The 23,924-nt window shown below is 46.4% G+C and overlaps 1 protein-coding gene across 1 annotated transcript in view; it reads right to left on the reverse strand.

Moving 5' to 3' along the window:
• The window catches only part of THBS4 (thrombospondin 4), a 121,399-nt gene that overhangs the window by 347 nt on the left and 97,128 nt on the right, over positions 1-23,924 (reverse strand). The window contains exons 14-21 of the mRNA XM_063963469.1: positions 23,762-23,880; positions 23,215-23,267; positions 18,482-18,675; positions 16,771-16,949; positions 15,240-15,288; positions 12,661-12,857; positions 5,192-5,364; positions 3,440-3,579 (exon numbers count right to left, since the gene is read on the reverse strand). Coding sequence (XP_063819539.1) covers positions 3,440-3,579; positions 5,192-5,364; positions 12,661-12,857; positions 15,240-15,288; positions 16,771-16,949; positions 18,482-18,675; positions 23,215-23,267; positions 23,762-23,880 — 1,104 coding nt within the window. The remainder of the gene's footprint in view (positions 1-3,439; positions 3,580-5,191; positions 5,365-12,660; positions 12,858-15,239; positions 15,289-16,770; positions 16,950-18,481; positions 18,676-23,214; positions 23,268-23,761; positions 23,881-23,924) is intronic.

A 23,924-nucleotide genomic window follows, 5' to 3' on the forward strand; every position in this document is an offset into this window, starting at 1 on the left:
ATTAAATTTGGGGGTTGATGTATCAATCTTTGGTAAGAGAGAAGTGGACCAGTGGAGGTTTCCCATAGCAACCAATGAGCTTATAATTATATAGAATGTTCTTGATAAATGCTACCTCCGCTAATTGGTTGCTATGGGCAACTTCACTCTTCTCACTGCTTGATACATCAACCTCTGGTTCTTTAATAGGGGAGATGTACTAAGCCTCGGAGAGTGATAAATTGTAGAGAGATAAAGTACAGATCAGCTCCTAACTTCCATGTTTCAAGCTTTGTTTGAAAAAGACAGGAGCTGATTGCTTGGTACTTTATCTCTCGCCACTTTAATCACTCTCCAAGGCTTAGTTTATCTGCCTTATACTTAACTTCAGTCTGCTAGGTTCCCTCATGGTAGGCAGGGCCGGCGCCACCATTAGGCAGCTGCCTATGGGCGCCGGCCACTGGAGGGCGGTGCCGCACACTGCAATGAAAGAATTCTTTTTTTATTTAATTAGCTTATCTGAGCTCCTCCTCTTCCTTAAGAGAGGAGGAGGAGGAGCTCAGACGAGCTAATGGAATAAAGAAAGAATTCTTCCTTAAGAGAGGAGAAGCAGGGATGCCGCGGCAGCTCAAATAGCTCATGTGTGTAAGTGTAAATGGTTCCCGCATGTTACCCTCCCCCCCCCACCAACGCACGATTGCAGACTCCCGACGGTTACCCCCCGCGAGTGCAGCTCCAGCAGGTTACCCGCACTCCACCCCCCCACCGTCCCGTGTGCAGCTCCCACAGGTTACCCACGCCTCTCCCTCCCCCCCACGAGTTCAGCTTCCACAGGTTACCCACGTCTCTCTCCCTCCCCACGAGTGCCGCTCCCACAGGTTAGCCGCCTCACTATTCTTTCCTCTCCACCCCCCACCGCGTAAGTGCAGCTCCCGCAGGTTACCCGTGCCCCCCTCCCCCTTGCAGGTGGAGCTCCTGCAGGATACCCATGCCTCTTGTGCCCCCCCCCCCCCCCCCCCCCCGAGTTACTCCAGGGGTAGCCTCTTGATTGCTGATTCCCTCATGTTACCCGGCTGAAGGCTCTGCATGTTAGCTGCTCCCCTCCCAGCGATTGTAGACTCCCTCAGATTACCCTGACGGTAATATATATTTCATATGTACATTATGTACTGTATGTAGTCTCATCTTTAATATATACACACTGGTACATCATGATCTATACACTTTCACCTACATAAATAATACATGTATCAGTGTGTATATAGAGATGAGACTAATGTGTGTGTGTATATGTATATATATATATATATATATATATATATATATAAATATATATATGTGGGTAGGTGGCGTATAGATCATGTACCTCTGTGGATATGCATATAGATGAGACAGTTTACATCAGGTAATTACTGTATGGGCCAAATTCAGTTGTTTCTTGGGCAGCTGCCACTAGAGGGCACCCAACAGCAGCAATTCAATTGTTCTGCCACTCGGGCACTTGGCGGCTGCGGAGGACACATTTTTTCTCGCAGCCTTCTGAGGTTCAAGAAAGAATGTGTCCAAACCCGGTACTTTGGGTGTCCAAACTGGCGTTTGGATGCCCAATGCAGGAGTTTAGATGGGTTTAGCCACTTTACATGGCTAAACCGTGTCTATTTGGGCACGACATGCGCAATGTGCATGGGAGCCCAAACAACAATTGAATAGTGACAATTGTTTGGGCGTCTAAATAGTCCTGAATTCCCCCCTATGTGTATAGATTGTGTACCTGTATGTACATGGGACTATATATCATGTACCTCTATGTGACCATTCTACCTTAGGCAGTGCCAGAGCCACCATTAGGCTGATGTGTATGGGTGCTGGTATTTGATGGGCAGCGCTGAATTGAACCAACAAATGAAGGCTGTGACAAGATGTGTGCTGCGCTTGTGTGGCACTCGCTCGATGCTCAGCCATGTTGGATCTGCCGGGCCAGGGCTGGAGCTGCATGTCCGGTGCCTGTCCCCACCTGCCCCCCTCCCGGTGTCGCTCCCTCCCCTTCCCTCGACCCAATGACTGGGAAGAAGATCTGCTCCTTCCGCCGGGATCACAAGCCGTGCAGGGAGCTGCTGGAATCAGAGGAGGAAGCCATGACTGGGGTCGGCACCATCACCCAGGTGGCAAGGGCTTTGTCAAACACCAGTTTATCTGCCCCCCTTCCCAGCCAGCCCTGAAAGGCAGTGGCGACAGGGAGTCCAAGCCTGGCAGTCTCTAACCCGTGCACGAGTGAATTTTAAAGGGCAATGGCCCTCATTCCGAGTTGATCGCTCGCTATCTACTTTTAGCAGCCGTGCAAACGCATAGTCGCCACCCACGGGGGAGTGTATTTTAGCAGAGCAGGGGTGCGAACGCCTGTGCAGCAGAGCGCCTGCAACACATTTTGTGCAGAACAAGACCAGCCCTGTAGTTACTTATTCTGTGTGATGAGTGACGCGGTAATGACATCAGATACCCACCCAGCACACGCCCGGCCACGCCTGCGTTTTCCCAAACACTCCCAGAAAACGGTCAGTTGACACCCATAAATGCCCTCTTCCTGTCAATCTCCTTGTGTTCGCCAGTGCGACTGAAAGCGTCGCTAGAACCTGTGCAAAACCACAAAGCTCTTTGTACCCGTACACCGCGCATGCGCATTGCAGTGCATACGCATGCGCAGATTTGCCTTTTTGTAAATGATCGCTACGCAGCGAACAACAGCAGCTAGCGATCAACTTGGAATGAGGGCCAATGTCCGCTGGCTGTCCACTCTCACCTAGAGCGACAGCATTACCCAGGAGGACAACCATGGTTAGTGCCTGACACCTCAGCTGGCTGCCATTCATGTGATCACCAGGAGATTTGCAGCAGCTGCAGCTCTCTAGTGCCTGAGAGGTGTCAGCTGGCTGTAGATGGCCAAATTAATATGCCAAATTAGTAAAGTGTGAATATATATATATTAGAAAGAGATGAGATACTGTAGATAGAGATAAGATAGATTAGATAGATTTTATAAAAAGTTGCCGACATCTCACTTTTTCACCTGAGGGGCAGAGTATTGCTGAGAGTGCTGGTGGTGGGGGGTTAGCTGAAGATTTGCCTAGGGTACTGAGAAATCTTGCACCGGCCCTGATGGTAGGTATATAGGGCTGCTGCATTTAATGGGGGGGGCAGCAAGGAGACCAGTTATAATATGTGGAGCCACATGGCTGGTGTAATGTATTAATGCTGATGGTTTAAATCAAAGGGTTCTGGGAGGGCGGAGGATAACCAGTTTGCAGTGTGGCAGATAATAAGGTGATACAGATGTCTAGCTAGTGCATGAGAATGTATACATACATATTTGTGAATGTTTTGAGAGGCTACTTCATATTGAATAAACTTGTATATTGTCTGTGAGCGCTGTTTTATAGTTTGCCAGAGTATGTGGAAGAATTACCATTACAACGATACTTCAGGTTGGACCAGATGATGTTTTCCTGTGAGAAGCAGAACACCCCAAGTCTTCCTCCACGCATGGTGGTGTCCACAGTGACGCCTGAATCTGCCACCAGCTCGCTGCCTTCAAAGAACCTCGCCCTGGAATGATGTCATACGCTCAGTTATCACCGTGTATGGTAAATGTAACAGGGAAGCAAACAAATGTGTAGAACTTATCACCAACCGGACACGCTGAGTGGTGAGAGACTATTATCATTGAAAACATATAATGCTTTCACAAACCTAAATGATATAGAACAAACATTCGTTATCATTATCAAATAGATTGCCTAGCTGTTTTCACATTTTACAGAACATAGAGTATTAATAAAACCTTTTATTTTGTATGTAAGGTGTTCGACTACTATTGTTCCTTTTCTATTTTACATGCCAGCAATATCACTCTGATGATATTGCAAGGAGACAAAATGTATAACAACACTTAAGTAATAAAGAAAGAAGAGAAGGACCTTTATATTTAGTGTGAGTTGATTATTATATTGACTTCAGTGTGGACTTTGAGAATAATATTTTATTTCACTTTATGGTGCATCCTAAATAAGGATTAAGACCTCACATGTGTTGTCACTGTTATCCTACCGATTGTTCTGTACGCTATATGTATACCGGATAAGTGCTGAAGACCTAGAATGGAGCAGAGGCAAGTTAGATGGTGTCCTTGTTCCACATATAGATGATGTGAGGTGGCTGGGAATTTAGGCTTGCCATCTAGCAACAGTTGGTTTGTTGGTTGGTAGGTGGTAGCTAGGGAACTTTGTGTAGGTAGGTTAAATTCTAAGCACAGGGTAGAATTTTGGGAACACACAGCCATCTGGTCTTCGCTCAGGGGGTTCCCAGAGGATGCCGCAGCAGGCATTCCAGGTCTACCCTTAGCTGGCATACTTTGGGGCCCATTTATCAACGAGTGATAAAACTTGTTGTGAATGATAAATCTCTTGGCGTATGATAAATGGTGCTTCAGCCAATCAGCTCCCAACTGTCATTTTTTTAACACATGACAGGAGCAGTGGTGTCTCCAGAAGTGGGGCTGCAGCACAGTCCAAAATTCAAATAGAGGGGTCACACCAACTGCCAGTGATTCCTGGACCGGCAATATTTTGCAGCATTTGGCATAGTAGTTGCTGTGGCTCCCCTATTTTGAATTTTGGACTGTGCTGCTGCCCCACTTCTGGAGTCGCCACTGGTTAGGAGCTTGACACATGACAGGAGCGGTTTGGTTGGAGCACAACAAGTGATCACTCGTTGATAAATTAGCTCCTTATTCTGTACAGAGCTGGCAGCCTGGAGAGGTCCAAGGTCACTGCACTGTCAGCTCCAGTATATTCCCATCTGAGAAGAAACAACTGTCAGGTTCCTTAAATGCTATAGACTTGGACTGTGAGCAGATGACAAGAATGTCTTCCTCGTCCAAGCAAGGCAAACGTAGTGAGATTCAAAAGTCCAGTGAGTATTTGGAGGGTAATACACCACCTGTTAGATCAAATGGCACACATTGAATTCTCAACCACAGCTTTGCGAGGCAGACAACTGCACAGCAGGCACTTAGCCTGAAAGCTAAATTCCTGCAGAAGAATTGAATTTCCCCCAAGGCTTGATACATCTCCCCCAGGGTGATCACGAGCACCAGGAATACGTTTACACAAAGTAACTTTACAGGCAAAATTACATCTAAGTGTAAATATAGGCTGACCTAATATATCCAACTTGAGGTCTGTGCTGCAGGAACCAACGGTAAGACACCTTGTCTTTCCAGCCAACATTTCTGGGGTCCTTCCAGAGCAGCCGCACTTGGTCGTTGGTGTCCCCAGTGTGCCAGAGTGAGTTTCTAAGATGTTCTCCAGGTCCTGTCTTTGATTTGACGGCCTGAATAGGCAGAAATGGTAGAAGTAATTACACAAGCTGTTTGGTTTATTATCACATTGATGGCACACAGTGCAGGGAGGCACTGATATGTACGGTATTCAAATTATTTGTTGCTAGAAGTAGGGGTGTTTCTAGGTGTTCGAGCACCCCTGGCAAAGTACAGGACTGCCCCCCCCCTTCCCCCCACACACTTGAAATAGGGAAGGCACGTGTGTTAAAAAGGGCCATAGTCACACAATAGAATCCCCAATTCAAATTACACCACACCACTAGTGTCCCTTACTCACATTCCACCACACAGTAATGTCCATTATTCATGTTATGCTACACAGTAGTACTCCTTATATACATTATGCCACATGCTAGAGTTCCTTATTAATATTACGCTACACAGTAGTAACCCTTATAAACATTATGCCATGTTAGAGCCCATTACAGGCATTACACCACAGTACAGCAGACCCCTTATACACTTTGCACTAGGTAGAGCCCCTTATACACACTGCGCCAGGTAGAGAGCCTTATACACACTGTACCAGGTAGCCCCTTATACACATTGCGCCAGGTAAAGCCCCATATACACACTGCACCAGGTAACACCCTTATGCACACTGTGCCAGGTAGCCCCATATACACATTGCACCAGGTCAAGCCCCTTATACACACTGTGCCAGGTAGCCCCTTATACACACTGAGCCAGGTAGCCCAATATACTCACTGCGCCAGGTAGCCACTTATACACACTGCGCCAGGTAGCCCATTATACACACTGTGCCACACACACCCTTATACACACTGCGCCAGGTAGAGCCTCTTAGGAAAGAGAGAGAGTGTGTTTGTGTGAGTGTGTGTGTGTGTGTCTGTTTGTCTGTTACTCACCTGGACAAAGTCACTAGTGGGACAGCGCAGTGCGGGAGGTGGACAGTACCATACGGGGACCGGGAGGCTTGAGGTGTGTAGTGCAGTGCGGACAGTGGAAGCCAAAACAGATGGTCCCCCCAGGCAGAGCCTCACTCGCAGGGTTGCCCGGCAATATGTAGAGCTGGTAGCAGCCACAGGTGTCTGGCAAGACACCACACTAAAATCAAGAAAATCTACATAAACCGCAGCTCCCAGCAGCCCTTGCTGCCAGGAGCTCCTGAGCTCTCAAGGGCTGCTGGGAGCTGTAGTTTATGTAGCATTTCTTGATTTCAGTGCAGACAACAGACACCGCCGCCAGGAACTGTAGCTGCTGCTGCTGCCAGCTTTGCATGTTGCCGGGCGTCACTGCGGGGAAGAGGCACGCACAGGTACTGCCTCTAAAAATGTACCCCCTGGCTACAGGTGCCACCACCAGGTAGCACCCCTCCATTGCTGGTGCCCCTGGCGAGTGCCATCCTGGCCAATGGCTATATACAACCCTGGCTAGAAGGGCAACTGAGCTAAAACTATAATGGTGCATAGTCTAGATCACAGACTCACTGGAAAATACTAAAGGATCTAAATATTAAGCTGACAAGGGAAAGAAAACAGTAGAAGCTTCCAAATATACCCAGGGTTTTATCAGGGTGCAACAGGAAGAAAAGTATTAGAAGAAAAGGGCACACCCCAAACTAGTGGGCAGTAGGTCTAGGGGAAATTAACTTTACTTCACAGAAATAGTACTGCAGGGACAAATGCAGGATTCGTACAGAGAAGGGGACGGGGGTGTTCTGTACACACATACAGTACATACATACTTTGTAATACCCAAAGCTGAGAAAAGTAGGTCTTGAAGACAGACTCATCCATCTGTCTGTAATGTACAGATAGATCGGTCACTCAGTGCTTTCTGTCTAAGGAGCAGCCCTGATTGCAGCCCTCAGCCAAAGTGAGATTGAGACAAAGCTGTCTCCCTCTCAGGAAAAAAAAAAGGTCCATCAGGGGGCTTTCTGGGTATTCAGAAACCCCTCCTGCGAGCACCACAGTAGTGCCTAAGTGGAATAGCCTTCCGACAGAGGCACAAGATAGACATAAGGCTATCAGACCAAATAAGATGAATTCACAGTAGATTTGCCAAATGGTTCTTTGTTGTTGCCCAGTTTTAAATTTTCGCTGTTTTTGTATATAAAGCAAACACCCCCGCCCCCCCCCCCCCCCCCCCCCCCAAAAAAAAAAACGCGCTTCATAAACAAGTATACAGGCAGGAAATCTTCCCACAGTGCTCTGGAGATCATCCTGTTGCACTGAGCTCCCTGATACATATAACAAAGGGAGACTTTCCAAATGTGATAGTCATGCATCTGGAATGATGGTCTCCCTGCACTGAGCACATTATATGGAAGCTGTCCAAGAACTGGCTCCACCTATCCCCCAGTGTAAATACCCAGATGGAGCCAAGAAATATTTAAACAGTCAAATCATTTAAAGATGTCTATTCTGACGGCTGGATCATTCTTTAACCCTGCAGGGGGGTGTCCAGAACTACTTGCAAAAGTTCAATACAACAATAGCAATGGCGACTAACAAGATAAGATAACCACTGAGTAACACGATACCCAATAAAGAAATAGATCATGTGTTGTACATCCTGCCCATGAAAGTACCAGGGGATGCAGCCATCTTGGATGAACTACATAGGTTACAGTGGGCTGGATGAACAATCAGTAAAAGTGGGGAATTATATCACTAAATATAAAAAAAATAAAACGCATGCATCCATCATCTGTATTTTAGTATACAAAGTAAAAATGTTAGCGCTGCAGATTCTAATTGTCTTCACTCTTAGGGGTATATGCAATTACCGGCGAATCGCGGCAATTTTTCGGCCGTTTTTTAATTCGACACAATTCGACCGTCGAATTCCGGCAAGTGGGTGCCGGAATTCAACATATTCAATAAAAAACGGATTCGACAGTCCCGCTGTCGAAAAACGTCCGATTTGACGGATTTTGATCCAATTTTTAAAAACCGGAAAAAACCCGAAAAAAAATTGCGTGGGGTCCCCCCTCCAAAGCATAACCAGCCTCGGGCTCTTCGAGCCGGTCCTGGTTCTAAAAATCCGGGGCGGGGAAATGACAGGGGATCCCCCGTATTTTTAAAACCAGCACCGGGCTCTGCGCCTGGTGCTGGTGCAAAAAATACAGGGGACAAAAAGAGTAGGGGTCCCCCGTATTTTTTACACCAGCATCGGGCTCCACTAGCTGGACAGATAATGCCACAGCCGGGGGTCACTTTTATACAGCGCCCTGCGGCCGTGGCATTAAATATCCAACTAGTCACCCCTGGCCGGGGTACCCTAGGGGAGTGGGGACCCCTTCAATCAAGGGGTCCCCCCCCAGCCACCCAAGGGCCAGGGGTGAAACCCGAGGCTATCCCCCCCATCCAAGGGCTGCGGATGGGGGGCTGATAGCCTTGAGAAAATTGAAAGAATATTGTTTTTCCCAGTAGTACTACAAGTCCCAGCAAGCCTCCCACGCAAGCTGGTACTTGGAGAACCACAAGTACCAGCATGCGGGAGAAAAATGGGCCCGCTGGTACCTGTAGTTCTACTGGAAAAAAAATACCCAAATAAAAACAGGACACGCACACCTTGAAAGTACAACTTTATTACATACATGTCGACACACACATACCTATGTTGACACGACGTTCGGTCCACTTGTCCAAGTACAATCCACGGTGTACCTGTGAATAAAATTATACTCACCTCAATCCAGTGTCCGGATCTTTTAAAATAATCCTCGTACTTGGCAAAACAAAACGAACACCCGGACCAAACGGACTGAAAGGGGTCCCATGTTTACACATGGGACCCCTTTCCCCGAATGCAGAGACCCCCCCGTGACTGCTGTCACAGAAAGGTCTCTTAAGCCAATCAGGAAGCGCTACTTCGTGGCACTCTCCTGATTGGCTGGATGCGCGTCTGCTGGCAGACAGCGCAGCTCCCTCCATTAGTTTCAATGGTGGGAACTTTGAGGTCAGCGGTGGGGTTACCCGCGGTCAGCCGCTGACCGCGGGTGACCTCACCACTGACCGCAAAGTTCCCACCATTGAATATAATGGAGAGGCTTTGCGATGCGCTGTCTGACAGCTCAGACGCGCATAGCCAATCAGCAGAGTGCCAGGACGTTGCGCTCGCTGATTGGCTGAAGAGACCTTTCTGTGACAGCAGTCACAGGGGGGTGTCTGCATTCGGGGAAAGGGGTCCCATGTGTAAATATGGGACCCCTTTCAGTCCGTTTGGTCCGGGTGTTCGTTTTTTTTATTTTGCCAAGTACGTGGATTATAATCTGGACACTGGATCAGGTGAGTATAATTTTATTCACAGGTACACGTGGATTCTACTTGGACAAAAGTGGACAGAGGTCGGCGTGTGAACATAGGTAAGTATGTGTGTGTGTCGACATGTGTGAAATAACGTTTTACTCTCACGGTGTGCGTGTCCTGTTTTTATTTGGGTATTTTTTTTCCAGTAGAACTACAGGTACCAGCGGGCCCGTTTTTCTCCCGCATGCTGGTACTTGTGGTTCTCCAAGTACCAGCTTGCGGGGAGGCTTGCTGGGACTTGTAGTACTACTGGAAAAAACAATATTCTTTCAATTTTCTCAAGGCTATCAACCCCCCATCCGCAGCCCTTGGATGGGGGGGGACAGCCTCGGGCTTCACCCCTGGCCCTTGGGTGGCTGGGGGGGGACCCCTTGATTGAAGGGGTCCCCACTCCCCCAGGGTACCCCGGCCAGGGGTGACTAGTTGGATATTTAATGCCACGGCCGCAGGGCGCTGTATAAAAGTGACCCCCGGCTGTGGCATTATCTGTCCAGCTAGTGGAGCCCGATGCTGGTGTAAAAAATACGGGGGACCCCTACTCTTTTTGTCCCCCGTATTTTTTGCACCAGGCGCAGAGCCCGGTGCTGGTTTTAAAAATACGGGGGATCCCGTCATTTTCCCCCCCGGATTTTTAGAACCAGGACCGGCTCGAAGAGCCCGAGGCTGGTTATGCTTAGGAGGGGGGACCACACGCATTTTTTTTTCTGATTTTTACCATTACATTTAAAAGAATAATAATAATTAAAAAAAAAAATATTTTAAAAAATATATAAATAATACTTGTGCCTCCAAAATAGACAAACCAAGTACTTAATCCCTTCTAATATAAATAGATATGCTATGACCAATAAAAAAAAAACATGTTTTCTAAAAATTTTATTAGATTCCGCCACCAAAGTGTGGCGGATTGAAAATGACGAATTTACGGTCTAAAAGCACTGTTGTCGAATTTCCAAACTTCAATTGAATATACTTTTGGCGAATTGCCGCATTTGTACCATTGCAGAAATGTCGAATTTGACAAATGTCGAATTTCAAAAAGTTGAATTTGGAAAGTCCGTTTTTTTGACGGAAAGTACTGAATTGCATTGTCGAATTTTTTTTTTGGACGAAAATGTCCCGTTTTTCGACATTTTCGGGAATTCGACCGCAATTGCATATACCCCTTAGTTTGGATAAATCACTTCCTTACACAGATACCATTGCGCAATGTGAGGTAAATGGGATCAGGCGGTTAGGCTGCAGCCTAGGGCGCAGGGACTTGGGGGTGCAACACAGTTGGCAGCCAGGGAATAAACTGAAGACCTAATTCATTCCATATTGGCGGGGGATGCACAAATTGATTGAAGAGGCCTGCCTGTTAGTTATCCAGCGGCCCCGCATGTTGAGGGTACATGGGTGATGTTGCTGTTCTGGCTGAGCTGTACTGTGTACAACTACTGCTAAAGGTAACAGAATGCAACTCAGACAGGCATCACTGACTGCTATGAGAACTGAAAGGCCATTTATGTAGCCATTTTGGGGAATGTCAGTACCACTGCACGGATGGCGTTTAATAGATCTACACTGTCTAGATAAACAGTCAATAGGTCGTCACCATATGGTCGACAGGGTTAAAAGGTTGACATGGTCAAAAGTCGACAGGTAAAAGGTCAACTGTGTCTAAGGTCGACGAGTAGAAAAGGTTGACAGGTTCAAAAGGTTGACATAACAGTGGTTATAGTAACCTGTGCCGAGTGCTGTGGTTGCAGAGTGAGGCAGCTTGCCCGAAATGGGTATGGTTTATTAGGTCGACAAGATTTAGGTCGACAGTCATTAGGTCGACATGGAAAAAGGTCGACATGATTTTTTTTTACTTTTTTTGGTGTAGTTGTCTTTGTAAAGTGACAGAGATCCCTAATCAGTGCACCATGGGGATCATTCCGAGTTGTTCGCCCGTTGCCGATTTTCGCAACAGCGATTAAGGCAAAAATGCGCATGCACATGGTACGCAGTGCGCATGCGCTAAGTAATTTAGCACAAAACTTAGTAGATTTACTCACGTCCGAACAAAGAATTTTCATCGTTGAAGTGATCGGAGTGTGATTGACAGGAAGTGGGTGTTTCTGGGAGGAAACTGATCGTTTTCTGGGAGTGTGCGGAAAAACGCAGGCGTGCCAGGATAAAACGCAGGAGTGTCTGAAGAAACAGGGGAGTGGCTGGCCGAACGCAGGGCGTGTTTGTGACGTCAAACCAGGAACGAAATGGGCTGAGCTGATCGCAGTGTAGGAGTAAGTCTCGAGCTACTCAGAAACTGCGAAGAAATTTCTATTCGCAATTCTGCTAATCTTTCGTTCGCAATTCTGCTATGCTAAGATACACTCCCAGAGGGCGGCGGCCTAGCGTGTGCACTGCTGCTAAAATCTGCTAGCGAGAGAACAACTCGGAATGACCCCCCACGTCCCCTCGCATGGCGAGCGAAGGCACTCGGCACAGGTCACCGTTCCCAATTTTAGTTCACGTGGATCGCAAAGTATGAAAAAGTTCAAAAAAATTAAACATTTTTGTTAAAACTCATGTCGACCTTTTTCCATGCCGACCTTGTAATGTCGACCTAATGACCATGTTGACCTAGTGCATGTCGACCAAAAGTGGTCGACCTAATGACTGTCGACCTAAGTCTTGTCAACCTAATGACTGCAAGCCACCCGAAACATGGCGAGCGAAGCGGTACACTGATTGTGGTCAAACACTGTGAAATTGACAAATTTATGCAAAAAAGCTTGTGTCAAGCTTATTTGGTGTCAATCAATTTCATGTCGACCTTTTGACCCCGTTGGCTTATTGCATGTCGACCTATTGCATGTCGACCATATAGGGTCGACTTATTGACTACCTAGTTACTGTACATCTAATGAGCCACATCCCCTCTGCACTGAAACCCTCACAAACAGACAATTGTGCAAAATCATGTACAGCTATCACAAAATGGCATTCGGACTCCATTTTCCAGCTTCATAGTAGAAGTACCTTGAGCTGAATGCCGGGCTCTGCAACCGCTCTGAATGGGGTGGCTTGCCAGTAGGTCTGCTCTGTCTGCTTCCACATGACTACATAGAAACTTGAGCTGTCCTGATAGCCAAAGATAAAACCAGCGTAGTCATCATCGGTGACCGTGTTCACATGGAATGTGCCTTCAAAATCAACGCCATTAAAAGCTGTATAACCTGGGGAAACAAAACGAAGCTATAAGTAACGACTGACTGACTCACTCCTATTACGGCATGTGTTGCTAGAGGAATAATAGGGGTAATTTGTGCTCCTTATACTCTGTACATTACATTAAAAAAGTCAATGCAAACAAGAGGATACAGTGAGTGTTATAACTTATTTTTTTATCAGGAGCATGCTATATGGCATAAACCTACATTAAAAAAAAATTGACTTCCTGTATAATATAGTATATTTATAAAAATAAGAATATTTGAGGTCACTCTAGGTTTCAGTAGCAGTTAATATATAAACAGGACCAGTATGTATTATATGGTCACAGCGCCACCTAGTGACTCCTGATATGCTACAGTAGGTTGGATTGCATTATCCTCCTATAACTAAAGTCTACACACTGGAGGTGCAATCCAAATTTTGATCTAAATGTCCGTTTGGGCGTTATCGTTCATACAACGCAAGCCACGCATCGGTAATGACGTTATTATGTCAACCCTCCTTTCAGCCCAAAGGTTTATTAAAATTGTAATTACGTCGTTTTCCTATTTCCCACCTGAAGAATAACTTTGTTAAATTTTAGCTTCCTAACATATCAGGAAGTAAGATAATTAGTGAGTGAGCGAGGGCTTTTGTGTGTGTGTATATATATATATATATATATATATATACACACATATATATACACACACACACACACACACACACACACACACTGCTCAAAAAAATAAAGGGAACACTTAAACAACACATCCTAGATCTGAATGAATGAAATATTCTTATTAAATACTTTGTTCTTTACATAGTTGAATGTGCTGACAAAATCACACAAAAATTATCAATGGAAATCATATTTATTTACCCATGGAGGTCTGGATTTGGAATCACACTCAAAATTAAAGTGGAAAAACACACTACAGGCTGATCCAACTTTGATGTAATGTCCTTAAAACAAGTCAAAATGAGGCTCAGTAGTGTGTGTGGCCTCCACGTGCCTGTATGACCTTCCTACAATGCCTGGGCATGCTCCTGATGAGGTGGCGGATGCTCTCCTGAGGGATCTCCTCCCAGACCTGGACTAAAGCATCCACCAACTCCTGGACAGTCTGTGGTGCAACGTGGCGTTGGTGGATGGAGCGAGACATGATGTCCCAGATGCGCTCAATTGGATTCAGGTCTGGGGAACGGGCGGGCCAGTCCATAGCATCAATGCCTTCGTCTTGCAGGAACTGGCTGACACACTCCAGCCACATGAGGTCTAGCATTGTCTTGCACTAGGAGGAACCCAGGGCCAACCGCACCAGCATATGGTCTCACAAGGGGTCTGAGGATCTCATCTCGGTACCTAATGGCAGTCAGGCTACCTCTGGCGAGCACATGGAGGGCTGTGCGGCCCCCCAAAGAAATGCCACCCCACACCATTACTGACCCACTGCCAAACTGGTCATGCTGGAGGATGTTGCAGGCAGCAGAACGTTCTCCTTGGCATCTCCAGACTCGTCTGTCATGTTATCAGTGAGAACCTGCTTTCATCTGTGAAGAGCACAGGGCGCCAGTGGCGAATTTGCCAATCTTGGTGTTCTCTGGCAAATGCCAAACGTCCTGCACGGTGTTGGGCTGTAAGCACAACCCCCACCTGTGGACGTCGGGCCCTCATACCACACTCATGGAGTCTGTTTCTGATCGTTTGAGTAGACACATGCACATTTGTGGCTTGCTGGAGGTCATTTTGCAGGGCTCTGGCAGTGCTCCTCCTGTTCCTCCTTGCACAAAGGCGGAGGTAGCGGTCCTGCTGCTGGGTTGTTGCCCTCCTACGGCCTCCTCCACGTCTCCTGATGTACTGGCCTGTCTCCTGGTAGCGCCTCCATGCTCTGGACACTACGCTGACAAACAGAGCAAACCTTCTTGCCACAGCTCACATTGATGTGCCATCCTGGATGAGCTGCACTACCTGAGCCACTTGTCTGGGTTGTAGACTCTGTCTCATGCTACCACTAGAGTGAAAGCACCGCCAGCTTTCAAAAGTGACCAAAACATCAGCCAGAAAGCATAAGAGCTGAGAAGTGGTCTGTGGTCACCACCTGCAGAGCAACTCCTTTATTGGGGGTGTCTTGCTAATTACCTATAATTTCCACCTGTTGTTTATTCCATTTGCACAACAGCATGTGAAATTGATTGTCAATCAGTGTTGCTTCCTAAGTGGACAGTTTGATTACACAGAAGTGTGATTGACTTGGAGTTACATTGTGTTGTTTAAGTGTTCCCTTTATTACTTTGAGCAGTGTATATGAATAAAAAGTGTGGGAAGGGGCATCATAGCATGGGGTAGTTATGACTCCGCTCTACAGTAAGGATTGTAAAAAACAAGAATACAGATTACGTACCAACTGCAAGTCCAGGGTCACTATTCATTGTCTGTACAATCTCCATGCCCTGAAAATAGCCAAGGACAATTTAGCAAGGGTTATTCAAATAAAACCATTGAACCCTTTTGCCAAGTACCTTGCATTCCACACATAGAAGAGGTCCAGTACAAAAAAAATATATGCATAAAACTTTAAACACACAACTTTGATATGAAAGGGGTGCAAATGCTACTATATGGTCATGTAGTTATATGTAAACACACAAATAGTGAGTTGCTTTACAGTATTTAGAGTTGAGTTAGATCACACTCTCCTCCCACGCCACATTTTATATTTTCCAACCCACATATTACCATAGTATCTAGTGGTAATACTATATTGAGCAATGGTGGCTCTAGAGGTGGTGCTGCAGCACAGTCCAAGATTCAAATAGAGGAGCCACACCTACTGCCAGTGACTCCCGGATGGCGATGTTTGGCAGTGTTTGGGGTGGCAGTTGGTGTGTCCCCTATTTGAATCTTGGTCTGTGCTGCAGCTCCAGCTCTGGAGCCGCCACTGATATTGAGTATATAGTATAGTATATGTTATTACAGTGTAATAGTATTGTGTAATAAAATGTGTAGTGGGCATACCAGGCTGAGAGGTATATGTGCCATTTCCTCAACACTAATGAGCCTGTTACACATGCGGCAACATTGCTTTCTTCATGTTTTTAGTAACAGGCCCATTTATTTTTAGAGGACCCTAATAATATTCCGATGGCGATGATTCCCGGTGTGCCTGGCTGCAAAGGAGGATCGGTTTGGATGCCGCCATACTGTGTGTCCTCCGGCATGCGTATGCCATAAACACTAAGGGCCTGACTCAGACACATACGCGATGCCGATATTTACCCAGTTGAGTGATTAACGGGCGGAGGACTTTATCGCAGAGTAAGTGACTGGGACTGCTTGGAGGAGGTAATGGGGAGTGGTGAAAACATGTACCACATGTAAGCAACATGTACCGCCATTCTTAGATGCAGCTATGTGATAGGTGACAAGTGACGGAAAGAAGAACTCCGTAAGTGACGATTATGCATCACCGCCATTGCAGTATGGCCTCCAGAGAAAATGATTAGGCGTCAGTGTGCGCAAACACTACAGCAACACGCCTGCAACACCCATATGAGACAGACCATCTCCATGCGCCTGTATAGCCACCTCCCTGTCACCAGCCAGGGATGCCCAGCACTTTTCCAAGACTTCCCTGATACCGTGTGTTTCAATCACATCGCCTTTGTGCGTACACTGTGTAACACATGCGCGGAAGGAGCCTTTAGGGATTTTTATGCACACACAGCAGCAAACAATTCCAATTCCGTGGATATCGGCACTGCCTGCGACTCTAAATTAGGCCCTTTATGTCAATAGAACATTTCCATGTGTGCACCTTGGGCCAGAGGTAATATCCCACCAGACGCAGAGCTAATATCCCACCAGACACCCACTGGGTGTCCAAAACATCTCTGTTTCCCCCTAAATTAATACTGAAAACGTAAACACCTCACCTGGTTCAGAACAATCCAGTTGGGATCTATTTGGGCATCACCCTCAGGGTCCAGAACAACAGTTTGATAGGCTCTAAAGTCGGTCAGGGTGATCTCAGCATTTTCTGGGCAGACATCAATGCGGTCAATGACCTTGTCCTGGTCAAAGTCAGATTCACAGATATCTCCAACACCATCATCTGGCACAAAACCACAGAAGACGGTGTCAGAGACAGAGACAAGTACTAAACCCCAGTACTAGGAACTAAGGCTACTTTCTTGTAAACTTGCACTAATAATAGCCGAACCTGTTACCCCTAAAAACATTGTTCATGTATTAGTAAGCCCCCACAGTGCAGCCACCTGATCTAGACCACAGACACCCATTCTAAGAATACATCACAAATCCAAATAAAAACTAAAAGAGTCATCCATGTAATATAAATGCTGCCTAGAAAATTGGAAGCGCTCTTCAGTGTGACAAGAACCATACTCTAAACTGAAACTAAAATCAAACGCCATCCGTCTTTTACAAGGTGTACTTAATTCTTTAGAAAGTGCAAAACATTCAAGCTGTACTGGTTCCCTCATTGATGATATGGGTGTAGTACTGCTGACCGGCGGTCAGGAGACCGCCGGTCAGCTTACCGACGCCGGGATCCCGGCAGCATACCGACGCCGGGACCCCGGCAGCATACCGACGCCGGGATCCCGGCGGGGAGGGGCGAGTGCAGCAAGCCCCTTGCGGGCTCGCCACGCTGCGTGCTCGGTGGCGACCTGCGGTCGCCACGGGTTCTATTCCCACTCTATGGGTGTCGTGGACACCCACGAGTGGAAATAGTCCCTGTTGGTCGGCATGCCGACCATCGGGATAGTGAGCCGTCGGGCTGGTGGGGGAGGTCATGTGACTGTCGGTCAGCTGACCAGCGGTCACATGAATACCACCCGATGATACATTGCGGCTGATTCTGAGGTGGGAGTAAAGCAAAATACAGGAAGTAACTGTGTACCAGGACAAACCATAGGCCTGATTCAGGTTTGGTTGGATCTGCACGCATGAAGCAAAGTACCGCGCATGCACCAGACCAATACATGTGCAGTATGTGATGGATGGTGCAGGCCGGCATCAGCCTGTCAGTCCGATGCCACGTGGGGACAGAGAGGAGGAGGCGACAGCCTCCATTTCACAAAACTGAGACATATTGCCGCCATTTCGGTGGCGGTACGAGGCCAGGATCTCTGTCAGAGAATGGAGATGTCCTGGCCTTTTGCTCGGATTTGTTGTGGCCAGCTTGTACGACCCCATGTGTCACGCAGCTGGCCGATGGTGTCACAGTTGATCCAATGCTTCGTCATAGGATGCAGCTGGGAACAGTAATGCATACAGGAGGTGTGACACTTATATGGTAATGCCCCCTGGTGAACAACTGAATCAGGCACAATGTTGTAAAGAAAGGGGTACAAATATACACATATTGCTTTGCATGCAGGGTAAACACCGGCTGCTTTTGCATGTAGCCCAGAAATGCTGGACAGCTTTATTGTTACACTACAGCTCAATTTTAATATCTCTCTGCACATGTTACCTCACCTGCAGTGCAGCTTGGTTTGCCCAGGTGCACAGTTACTTTTTGCTTTGCTCCCAACTCATAATCTGACCAGTGATAGTTTGCCACAAATGTTGTGCCCTCAGGTGCAGTTACAATTAGATGAAATTACAAAGCTCTCATACTATTGTCATCCTGCTGATCTGGGTTAGGGACAAGTCTGCAGTTGTCCGGGCCTGGAGGAATAAGGTCAGGAATTCCATCATTGTCATCATCGTCGTCACACTCATCTCCCTGTCCGTCTTTGTCTGTGTCCAGCTGCGAGCTGTTAATGACTGTGGGACAATTGTCTGTGCTGTCCTGGTGGCCGTCCCCATCACTGTGAACAGAGAAAGGAGATCAGTACACTCTGTAAGATATTGCTCGGGTGTGCACAGCATCAGGGGAACCATATTGAGGGGCTGCAGCCTCTATTAGTTACATATAAGTGGGTCTAACATATATGACAGTGTATGCCTCCGGGAGTCAGTTTTCATTTAGAAATTTGAGACATTGGGAGAGATGTAACAAGCCTTCTAAAGAGTGGAAAAGTGGCCCAGTAGAGAAGTTGCCCATAGCAACCAATCAGGCTCTGTGGGTGGCACCATCGCTGCATTTGGCTAACAGGGTGCTTAGAACAGAGCAGGAGCAGTGCTAGCAGAAATCCTTTAGTCGGCTTAACAGTGTGACCAATTGAAAAGCTCCGGGAATCCTTTCCAGCGCTAGTAACATTGCATTAAATTGAATCACCCCCTATGACTGATGTGAGGTGCAGTCTAATGGCCGTAAGGTCAATCAGAGGCCTACCTGATCTGGCCTAGTGGGAAATGAGAATGAAACAGAGACCATTACACACATAAGATGACTTGTTACCTTACTTATTAAATCACCCTTGTAGTATTGACGGTATCCGGTTGATAGATAGACAGTGTCTAGTTAGACAGTCAATAGATAGACACCATATGTTAGACAGACATTAGGTCGACAGGGTCAAAAGGTCGACATGAAAAAGGTCGACAGGTCAAAAGGTCGACATGGTCAAAAGGTCGACTTGGAAATGATCGACATAAAAAAGATAGACAAATTTTTTTTTTTAAATGTAACATGTTTTTAGACTATTTCATACCTTCTCTATCCATGTCGGCATAGAGCTGGTTATAAACCTTGTGGCGAGCGCAATCTATTGACTGTCTAACTAGACACTATCTATCTTTTATACCGGAAACCAGTATTGACACGTCACTGGCCAAATTTGTATTTATTCATTATATGTACAATGTATCTTATATCTATGTCGTTTGTTGTCAGAATAAATTCTTTATTTTCGTTTTTGTTTTTTTTATCATTGTTTACATTTTATCTCATCTATGTACATGTTTTATTTATTTTAAGCAGAATGTTTCTTCGTGCATTAGATATTGTTGGGCGTTGGATATACGGAATACATACTATGTACCGGCGGCCAAGATGCTGGCTGTCAAGATACCAACAGCGGCATCCTGGACACCAGTATGCCGGCAGCGTTGCGAGCGCTAGAAAGCACTTGCGGGCAAGGTGGCTCACATTTGCCGCAGGTTATATTCTCTCTCTATGGGTGCCATGGACACCCAGAGAGGGAGAAAAGCCTGTGCGCCAGTATTCCGGCGGCAGCATTTCACCGCTTGTTGGGATTCCGGTGTCGGCATTGTGACCGCCGGGATCCTGACAGGAGGTCTCGTGATTGCCTCCCGGATATACAGCTATGCATTGAGCACAGTTCTTGCTTGTGTTTCATAACAATACTGAACTGACAAAGCTGAGACAATGATTGCCTGTGGGCAGTTCAGCCTCATTATATATCAAACAAATGTTGAGGAGGCATCATGGTTTTCTTCCGTGTTTTCAATGCTTATTACATTGGAGGTGCTCCAAGGAATGCTCTTTCCCACAGAGGTACAATTGGAAAATGTGTTCCATTATTAGTATTGGCAGGAGATCCAATGAATCCAATGATGAGCAACTTGTCAACTTTAGAAAGCTGATACCTCTACCCAGTGGTGCAAGTATGCGGGTACGCTCGGGTATGGAGTACCCTTAAGAATTTGGCAGCGGGTACGCAGTACCACCTGCTACACACTTTACACCCGTGACCACCATTACCGCAATTATAATGTGCCACAAAGCAACAAGACCATGGTGCTTGGCTGCATGACTGCGCCTCCCACTTTGTCAAGGTTACTGGGAGCGTGACAGTGATGTCATAACATCACATCGCACTTCCTCCTCTGGCGGCTGTGGCTGGTGTAAAAAGAGAGGAGCGTGATTGCACTTTCCTGCAGCATCTCTTGCTGGGAGCAGCAGTGCAGCTGTTTCCATCCACTCGGCTCGTGTGACGCATCGGCACTGAGCGGCTTTTGTTCGTCACATGCTGGCCTGCTGGGCCTGTCTCTGGCTTCACTCTGTGGGGTAATTCACCGGCGGCGGCGGCGCAGCGGGAGGGGGTAACTGACTGGGCAGCGGGCAATGCAGGACTCAGGAGGTTATCCGATCATCGCTATCAGTGTGCTACTGTACACAGACAGCGATGTTCGGATTGTAGCAGGCGTGACGTGCCCGACATTAGGGGGTGCCTTGCAACACCAGGCACCCCCCGTGCACACGCCTATGCCTCCAAAGTGCAAAGAAAAGGGTCTGTGTCGTGTGGCATCGCCGCTTATGTCATGTAGCCACTCCCACTAGTGAGTCTCCACGCCCCCTCACAACACATGACCATGACCATTTTTCGGCACTCAGTACACTAAGATAATATTTCTTTTTGCACCACTGCCTCTACCCCTTTAAAAGGAACTCCCTCAATCCATACAACTCTTGATATTGCTACAGTACTTTGTTCATCTTGTGATCTACTGCCCTCTAGTGACAATCTCTATGAAGTGTTCCCTAAATTGTCATTTATCTGTAATGTTTTGTTTTTAGTAAATCTCTGTTTGGTTTTAAAATTTCACGTAACATTCAGGATTAGTAGATAATATTATTGGAGTACAATTTATCAGTTCACCCTGGGTGACTGGGGCTTGTTTTCATGTCGTTAGAGACTGGTATACATAAGAAAAATTAGATTATTTCTTCTTCAGTTGGAAGGGCATGCTGGAACTTGTAGTTCCACAGTACCTGGAGCACTGCAAGTTGCTAAAGTCTGGTATATAGTCTGTGTCCCATGGAGAACATAAACAATGTGAGGACTGTGTTAATTCATTACACATAATAGAAGTGAATGAATACTGAATATTGGTGCTCATTTAGAGTTGCACAAGACCTGCATATTACTACTGCGCTCCAAATACGTAAGTATACATCAATATATAGTTTATTGCTTATCGCCACCTAGCATCTTCTTGCGCATGGAGAGGTGGAATGGAGGTATGAATGGGTGGTAAGCGAAAGCAGAGTACAGTAAGAAGACACACCTGCTAGGTGGTATATCTCTTCCTGTGCTGGAGGGCTGGTGCAGTAATACACAATGATACACAATGATGGTGATGACTATCAGAGGTACTGGCTAACTGCTGCTGATTGGCTGATTGCATACTGACCCCCCCCCCCCCCCCCCAGCTGATTTTACTCAATTTCATTTGGATTTGCTATTAAATGTCATTATACTTTACTGGCATTTTGGCCCTGTCATACGTTGGGAAGCTAGTTTTATAATGCCCAGCACTGTAGAAGTTTTTTCCCACTGTCCCCATTAATCCCCAGTCTCTCTGTCTCTCATTTCTGTCCCCCACACTCCCTTCCCCCGTCCCTCACTTCTGTTCCCCTAAACCTCCCGTATGCCTGTGTATGACATCTGTCCCCCTAGCCCACTCACCGCATCCCCCCCCCCTCTCTCTCTCTCTCTCTCTCTCATCTCTGTCTTCCCTTTCCATCTCCCCTCTCTCATCTGCAGCACTAATGTCAATCTTCATCAGCGGTGGCTGCTGGCTCCTGGGGTTGCAGTGCTGACCAAAGTCTGTAGAGGGGTGCCGGCCAGCACATATAAACATACATGTAAAGTTGTATGTAATATGTGTGCTGGCTGCCTTACCTGGGGAACAGCAGCCGAAGCACACATAGGACACAGGTACACAGCAAGAGACAGGGCATCCCTGCAGCTAGACACACACTCTTGGCAATAATTATATAATAGATATGGAAATACCTATTTCCATATCACTTACAACTGAAAGTCCAGTTGAACATGGAGATTCATGCGTACACATTACAATCTACGGTGCAATCTGCGATCCTCATCTCTTGAGATCATCTGCTGAATAGGGTGTGAATGCAGGAGCAGCGGCAGAAGTATTGGACAGTCAGTAGTGCGTACACACTTCCAGGTCTGTCCCATATTGTACCATCACATTTGACGAATAATAGCACACCCATAAAACCTGATCTTCAGATACGCTACGTTTTCTTACGATAAAACATGATTGTAGGTGCGTACACTCTTATGATATCTCACGAAGGGGCCAGGAATTGGAAGAACTGTCTGACGATTGGATAGGTGTGTACCCAGCTTAACTGTCAAGACATGATTATCTATTGTGTATATGACACTTGCATGTAAATAGAAATAGGTTAATGCAACTTTAGTATTTATTACTAACGCTGGAGCAGAGCAGCTCTGTGCAATTTCTGTGCTTTTGTAGGGTGTCAGTAAACACGGGCTACATCCGCTTCCTGCAGGTGCTACTGGCTTTGAGCGGGATGCATCTTGAAATACGTCCAACTGAGCGTATGCACAGCAATGTTACGTATTTTCCAACGTATATTCTACGTGCAAATCTGTGCAACTCCAAATGGGCACCAGTAAGACCAGTGACACTTCTCACCATCACACCGGTAATTTATACTGTACCTGTCTTGGTTAGTGTCACAGGAATCTCCCACCAGGTCATTATCGATGTCTGACTATGGAGACAAGAGGCATCATGTAAGACCAATGTACTACAAGTTGAGTATCCCATATCCAAATATTCCAAAATACAGAATACTCCAAAATACAGAATTTTTGGAGTGAGACTGAGATAGTGAAAATTTGTTTTCTGATGGCTCACTGTACACAAAGTTATTAAAAATATTGGCTAAAATGACCATCAGGCTGTGTGTATAAGGTGTATATGAAACATAAATGCATTCTGTGCTTAGACTTAAGTCCCATCACCATGATATCTCATTATGGTATGCAATTATTCCAAAATACGGAAAAATACGATATCCAAAATACCTCTGGTCCCAAGCATTTTGGATATAACATACTCAACCTATAGTACTCTGATAATGATCTAGATTAGATAATAAATGCCAGGTTAAGCCATTAATGTCGGTAAACAGTATCTGGATGAACTAATATGTGCCCTCTAGGAATGCAATGTCCCTCTGTGCCCCAACTGGTCACCACTAACCTGGTTTGGGTTGGCAACGTCAGGGCAGCTGTCACAGGCATCACCTACACCATCTCCATCTCTATCCTTCTGGTCCACATTAGGGACCCGTTGACAGTTGTCCAGGAAATTCTTGATTCCTTCAATACATATTTGTCTGGTCAAGAAGAGAGCTTGTTTCTGG

Source organism: Pseudophryne corroboree, chromosome 1, assembly GCF_028390025.1.
Source record: "Pseudophryne corroboree isolate aPseCor3 chromosome 1, aPseCor3.hap2, whole genome shotgun sequence".
Lineage (NCBI taxonomy): Eukaryota > Metazoa > Chordata > Amphibia > Anura > Myobatrachidae > Pseudophryne > Pseudophryne corroboree.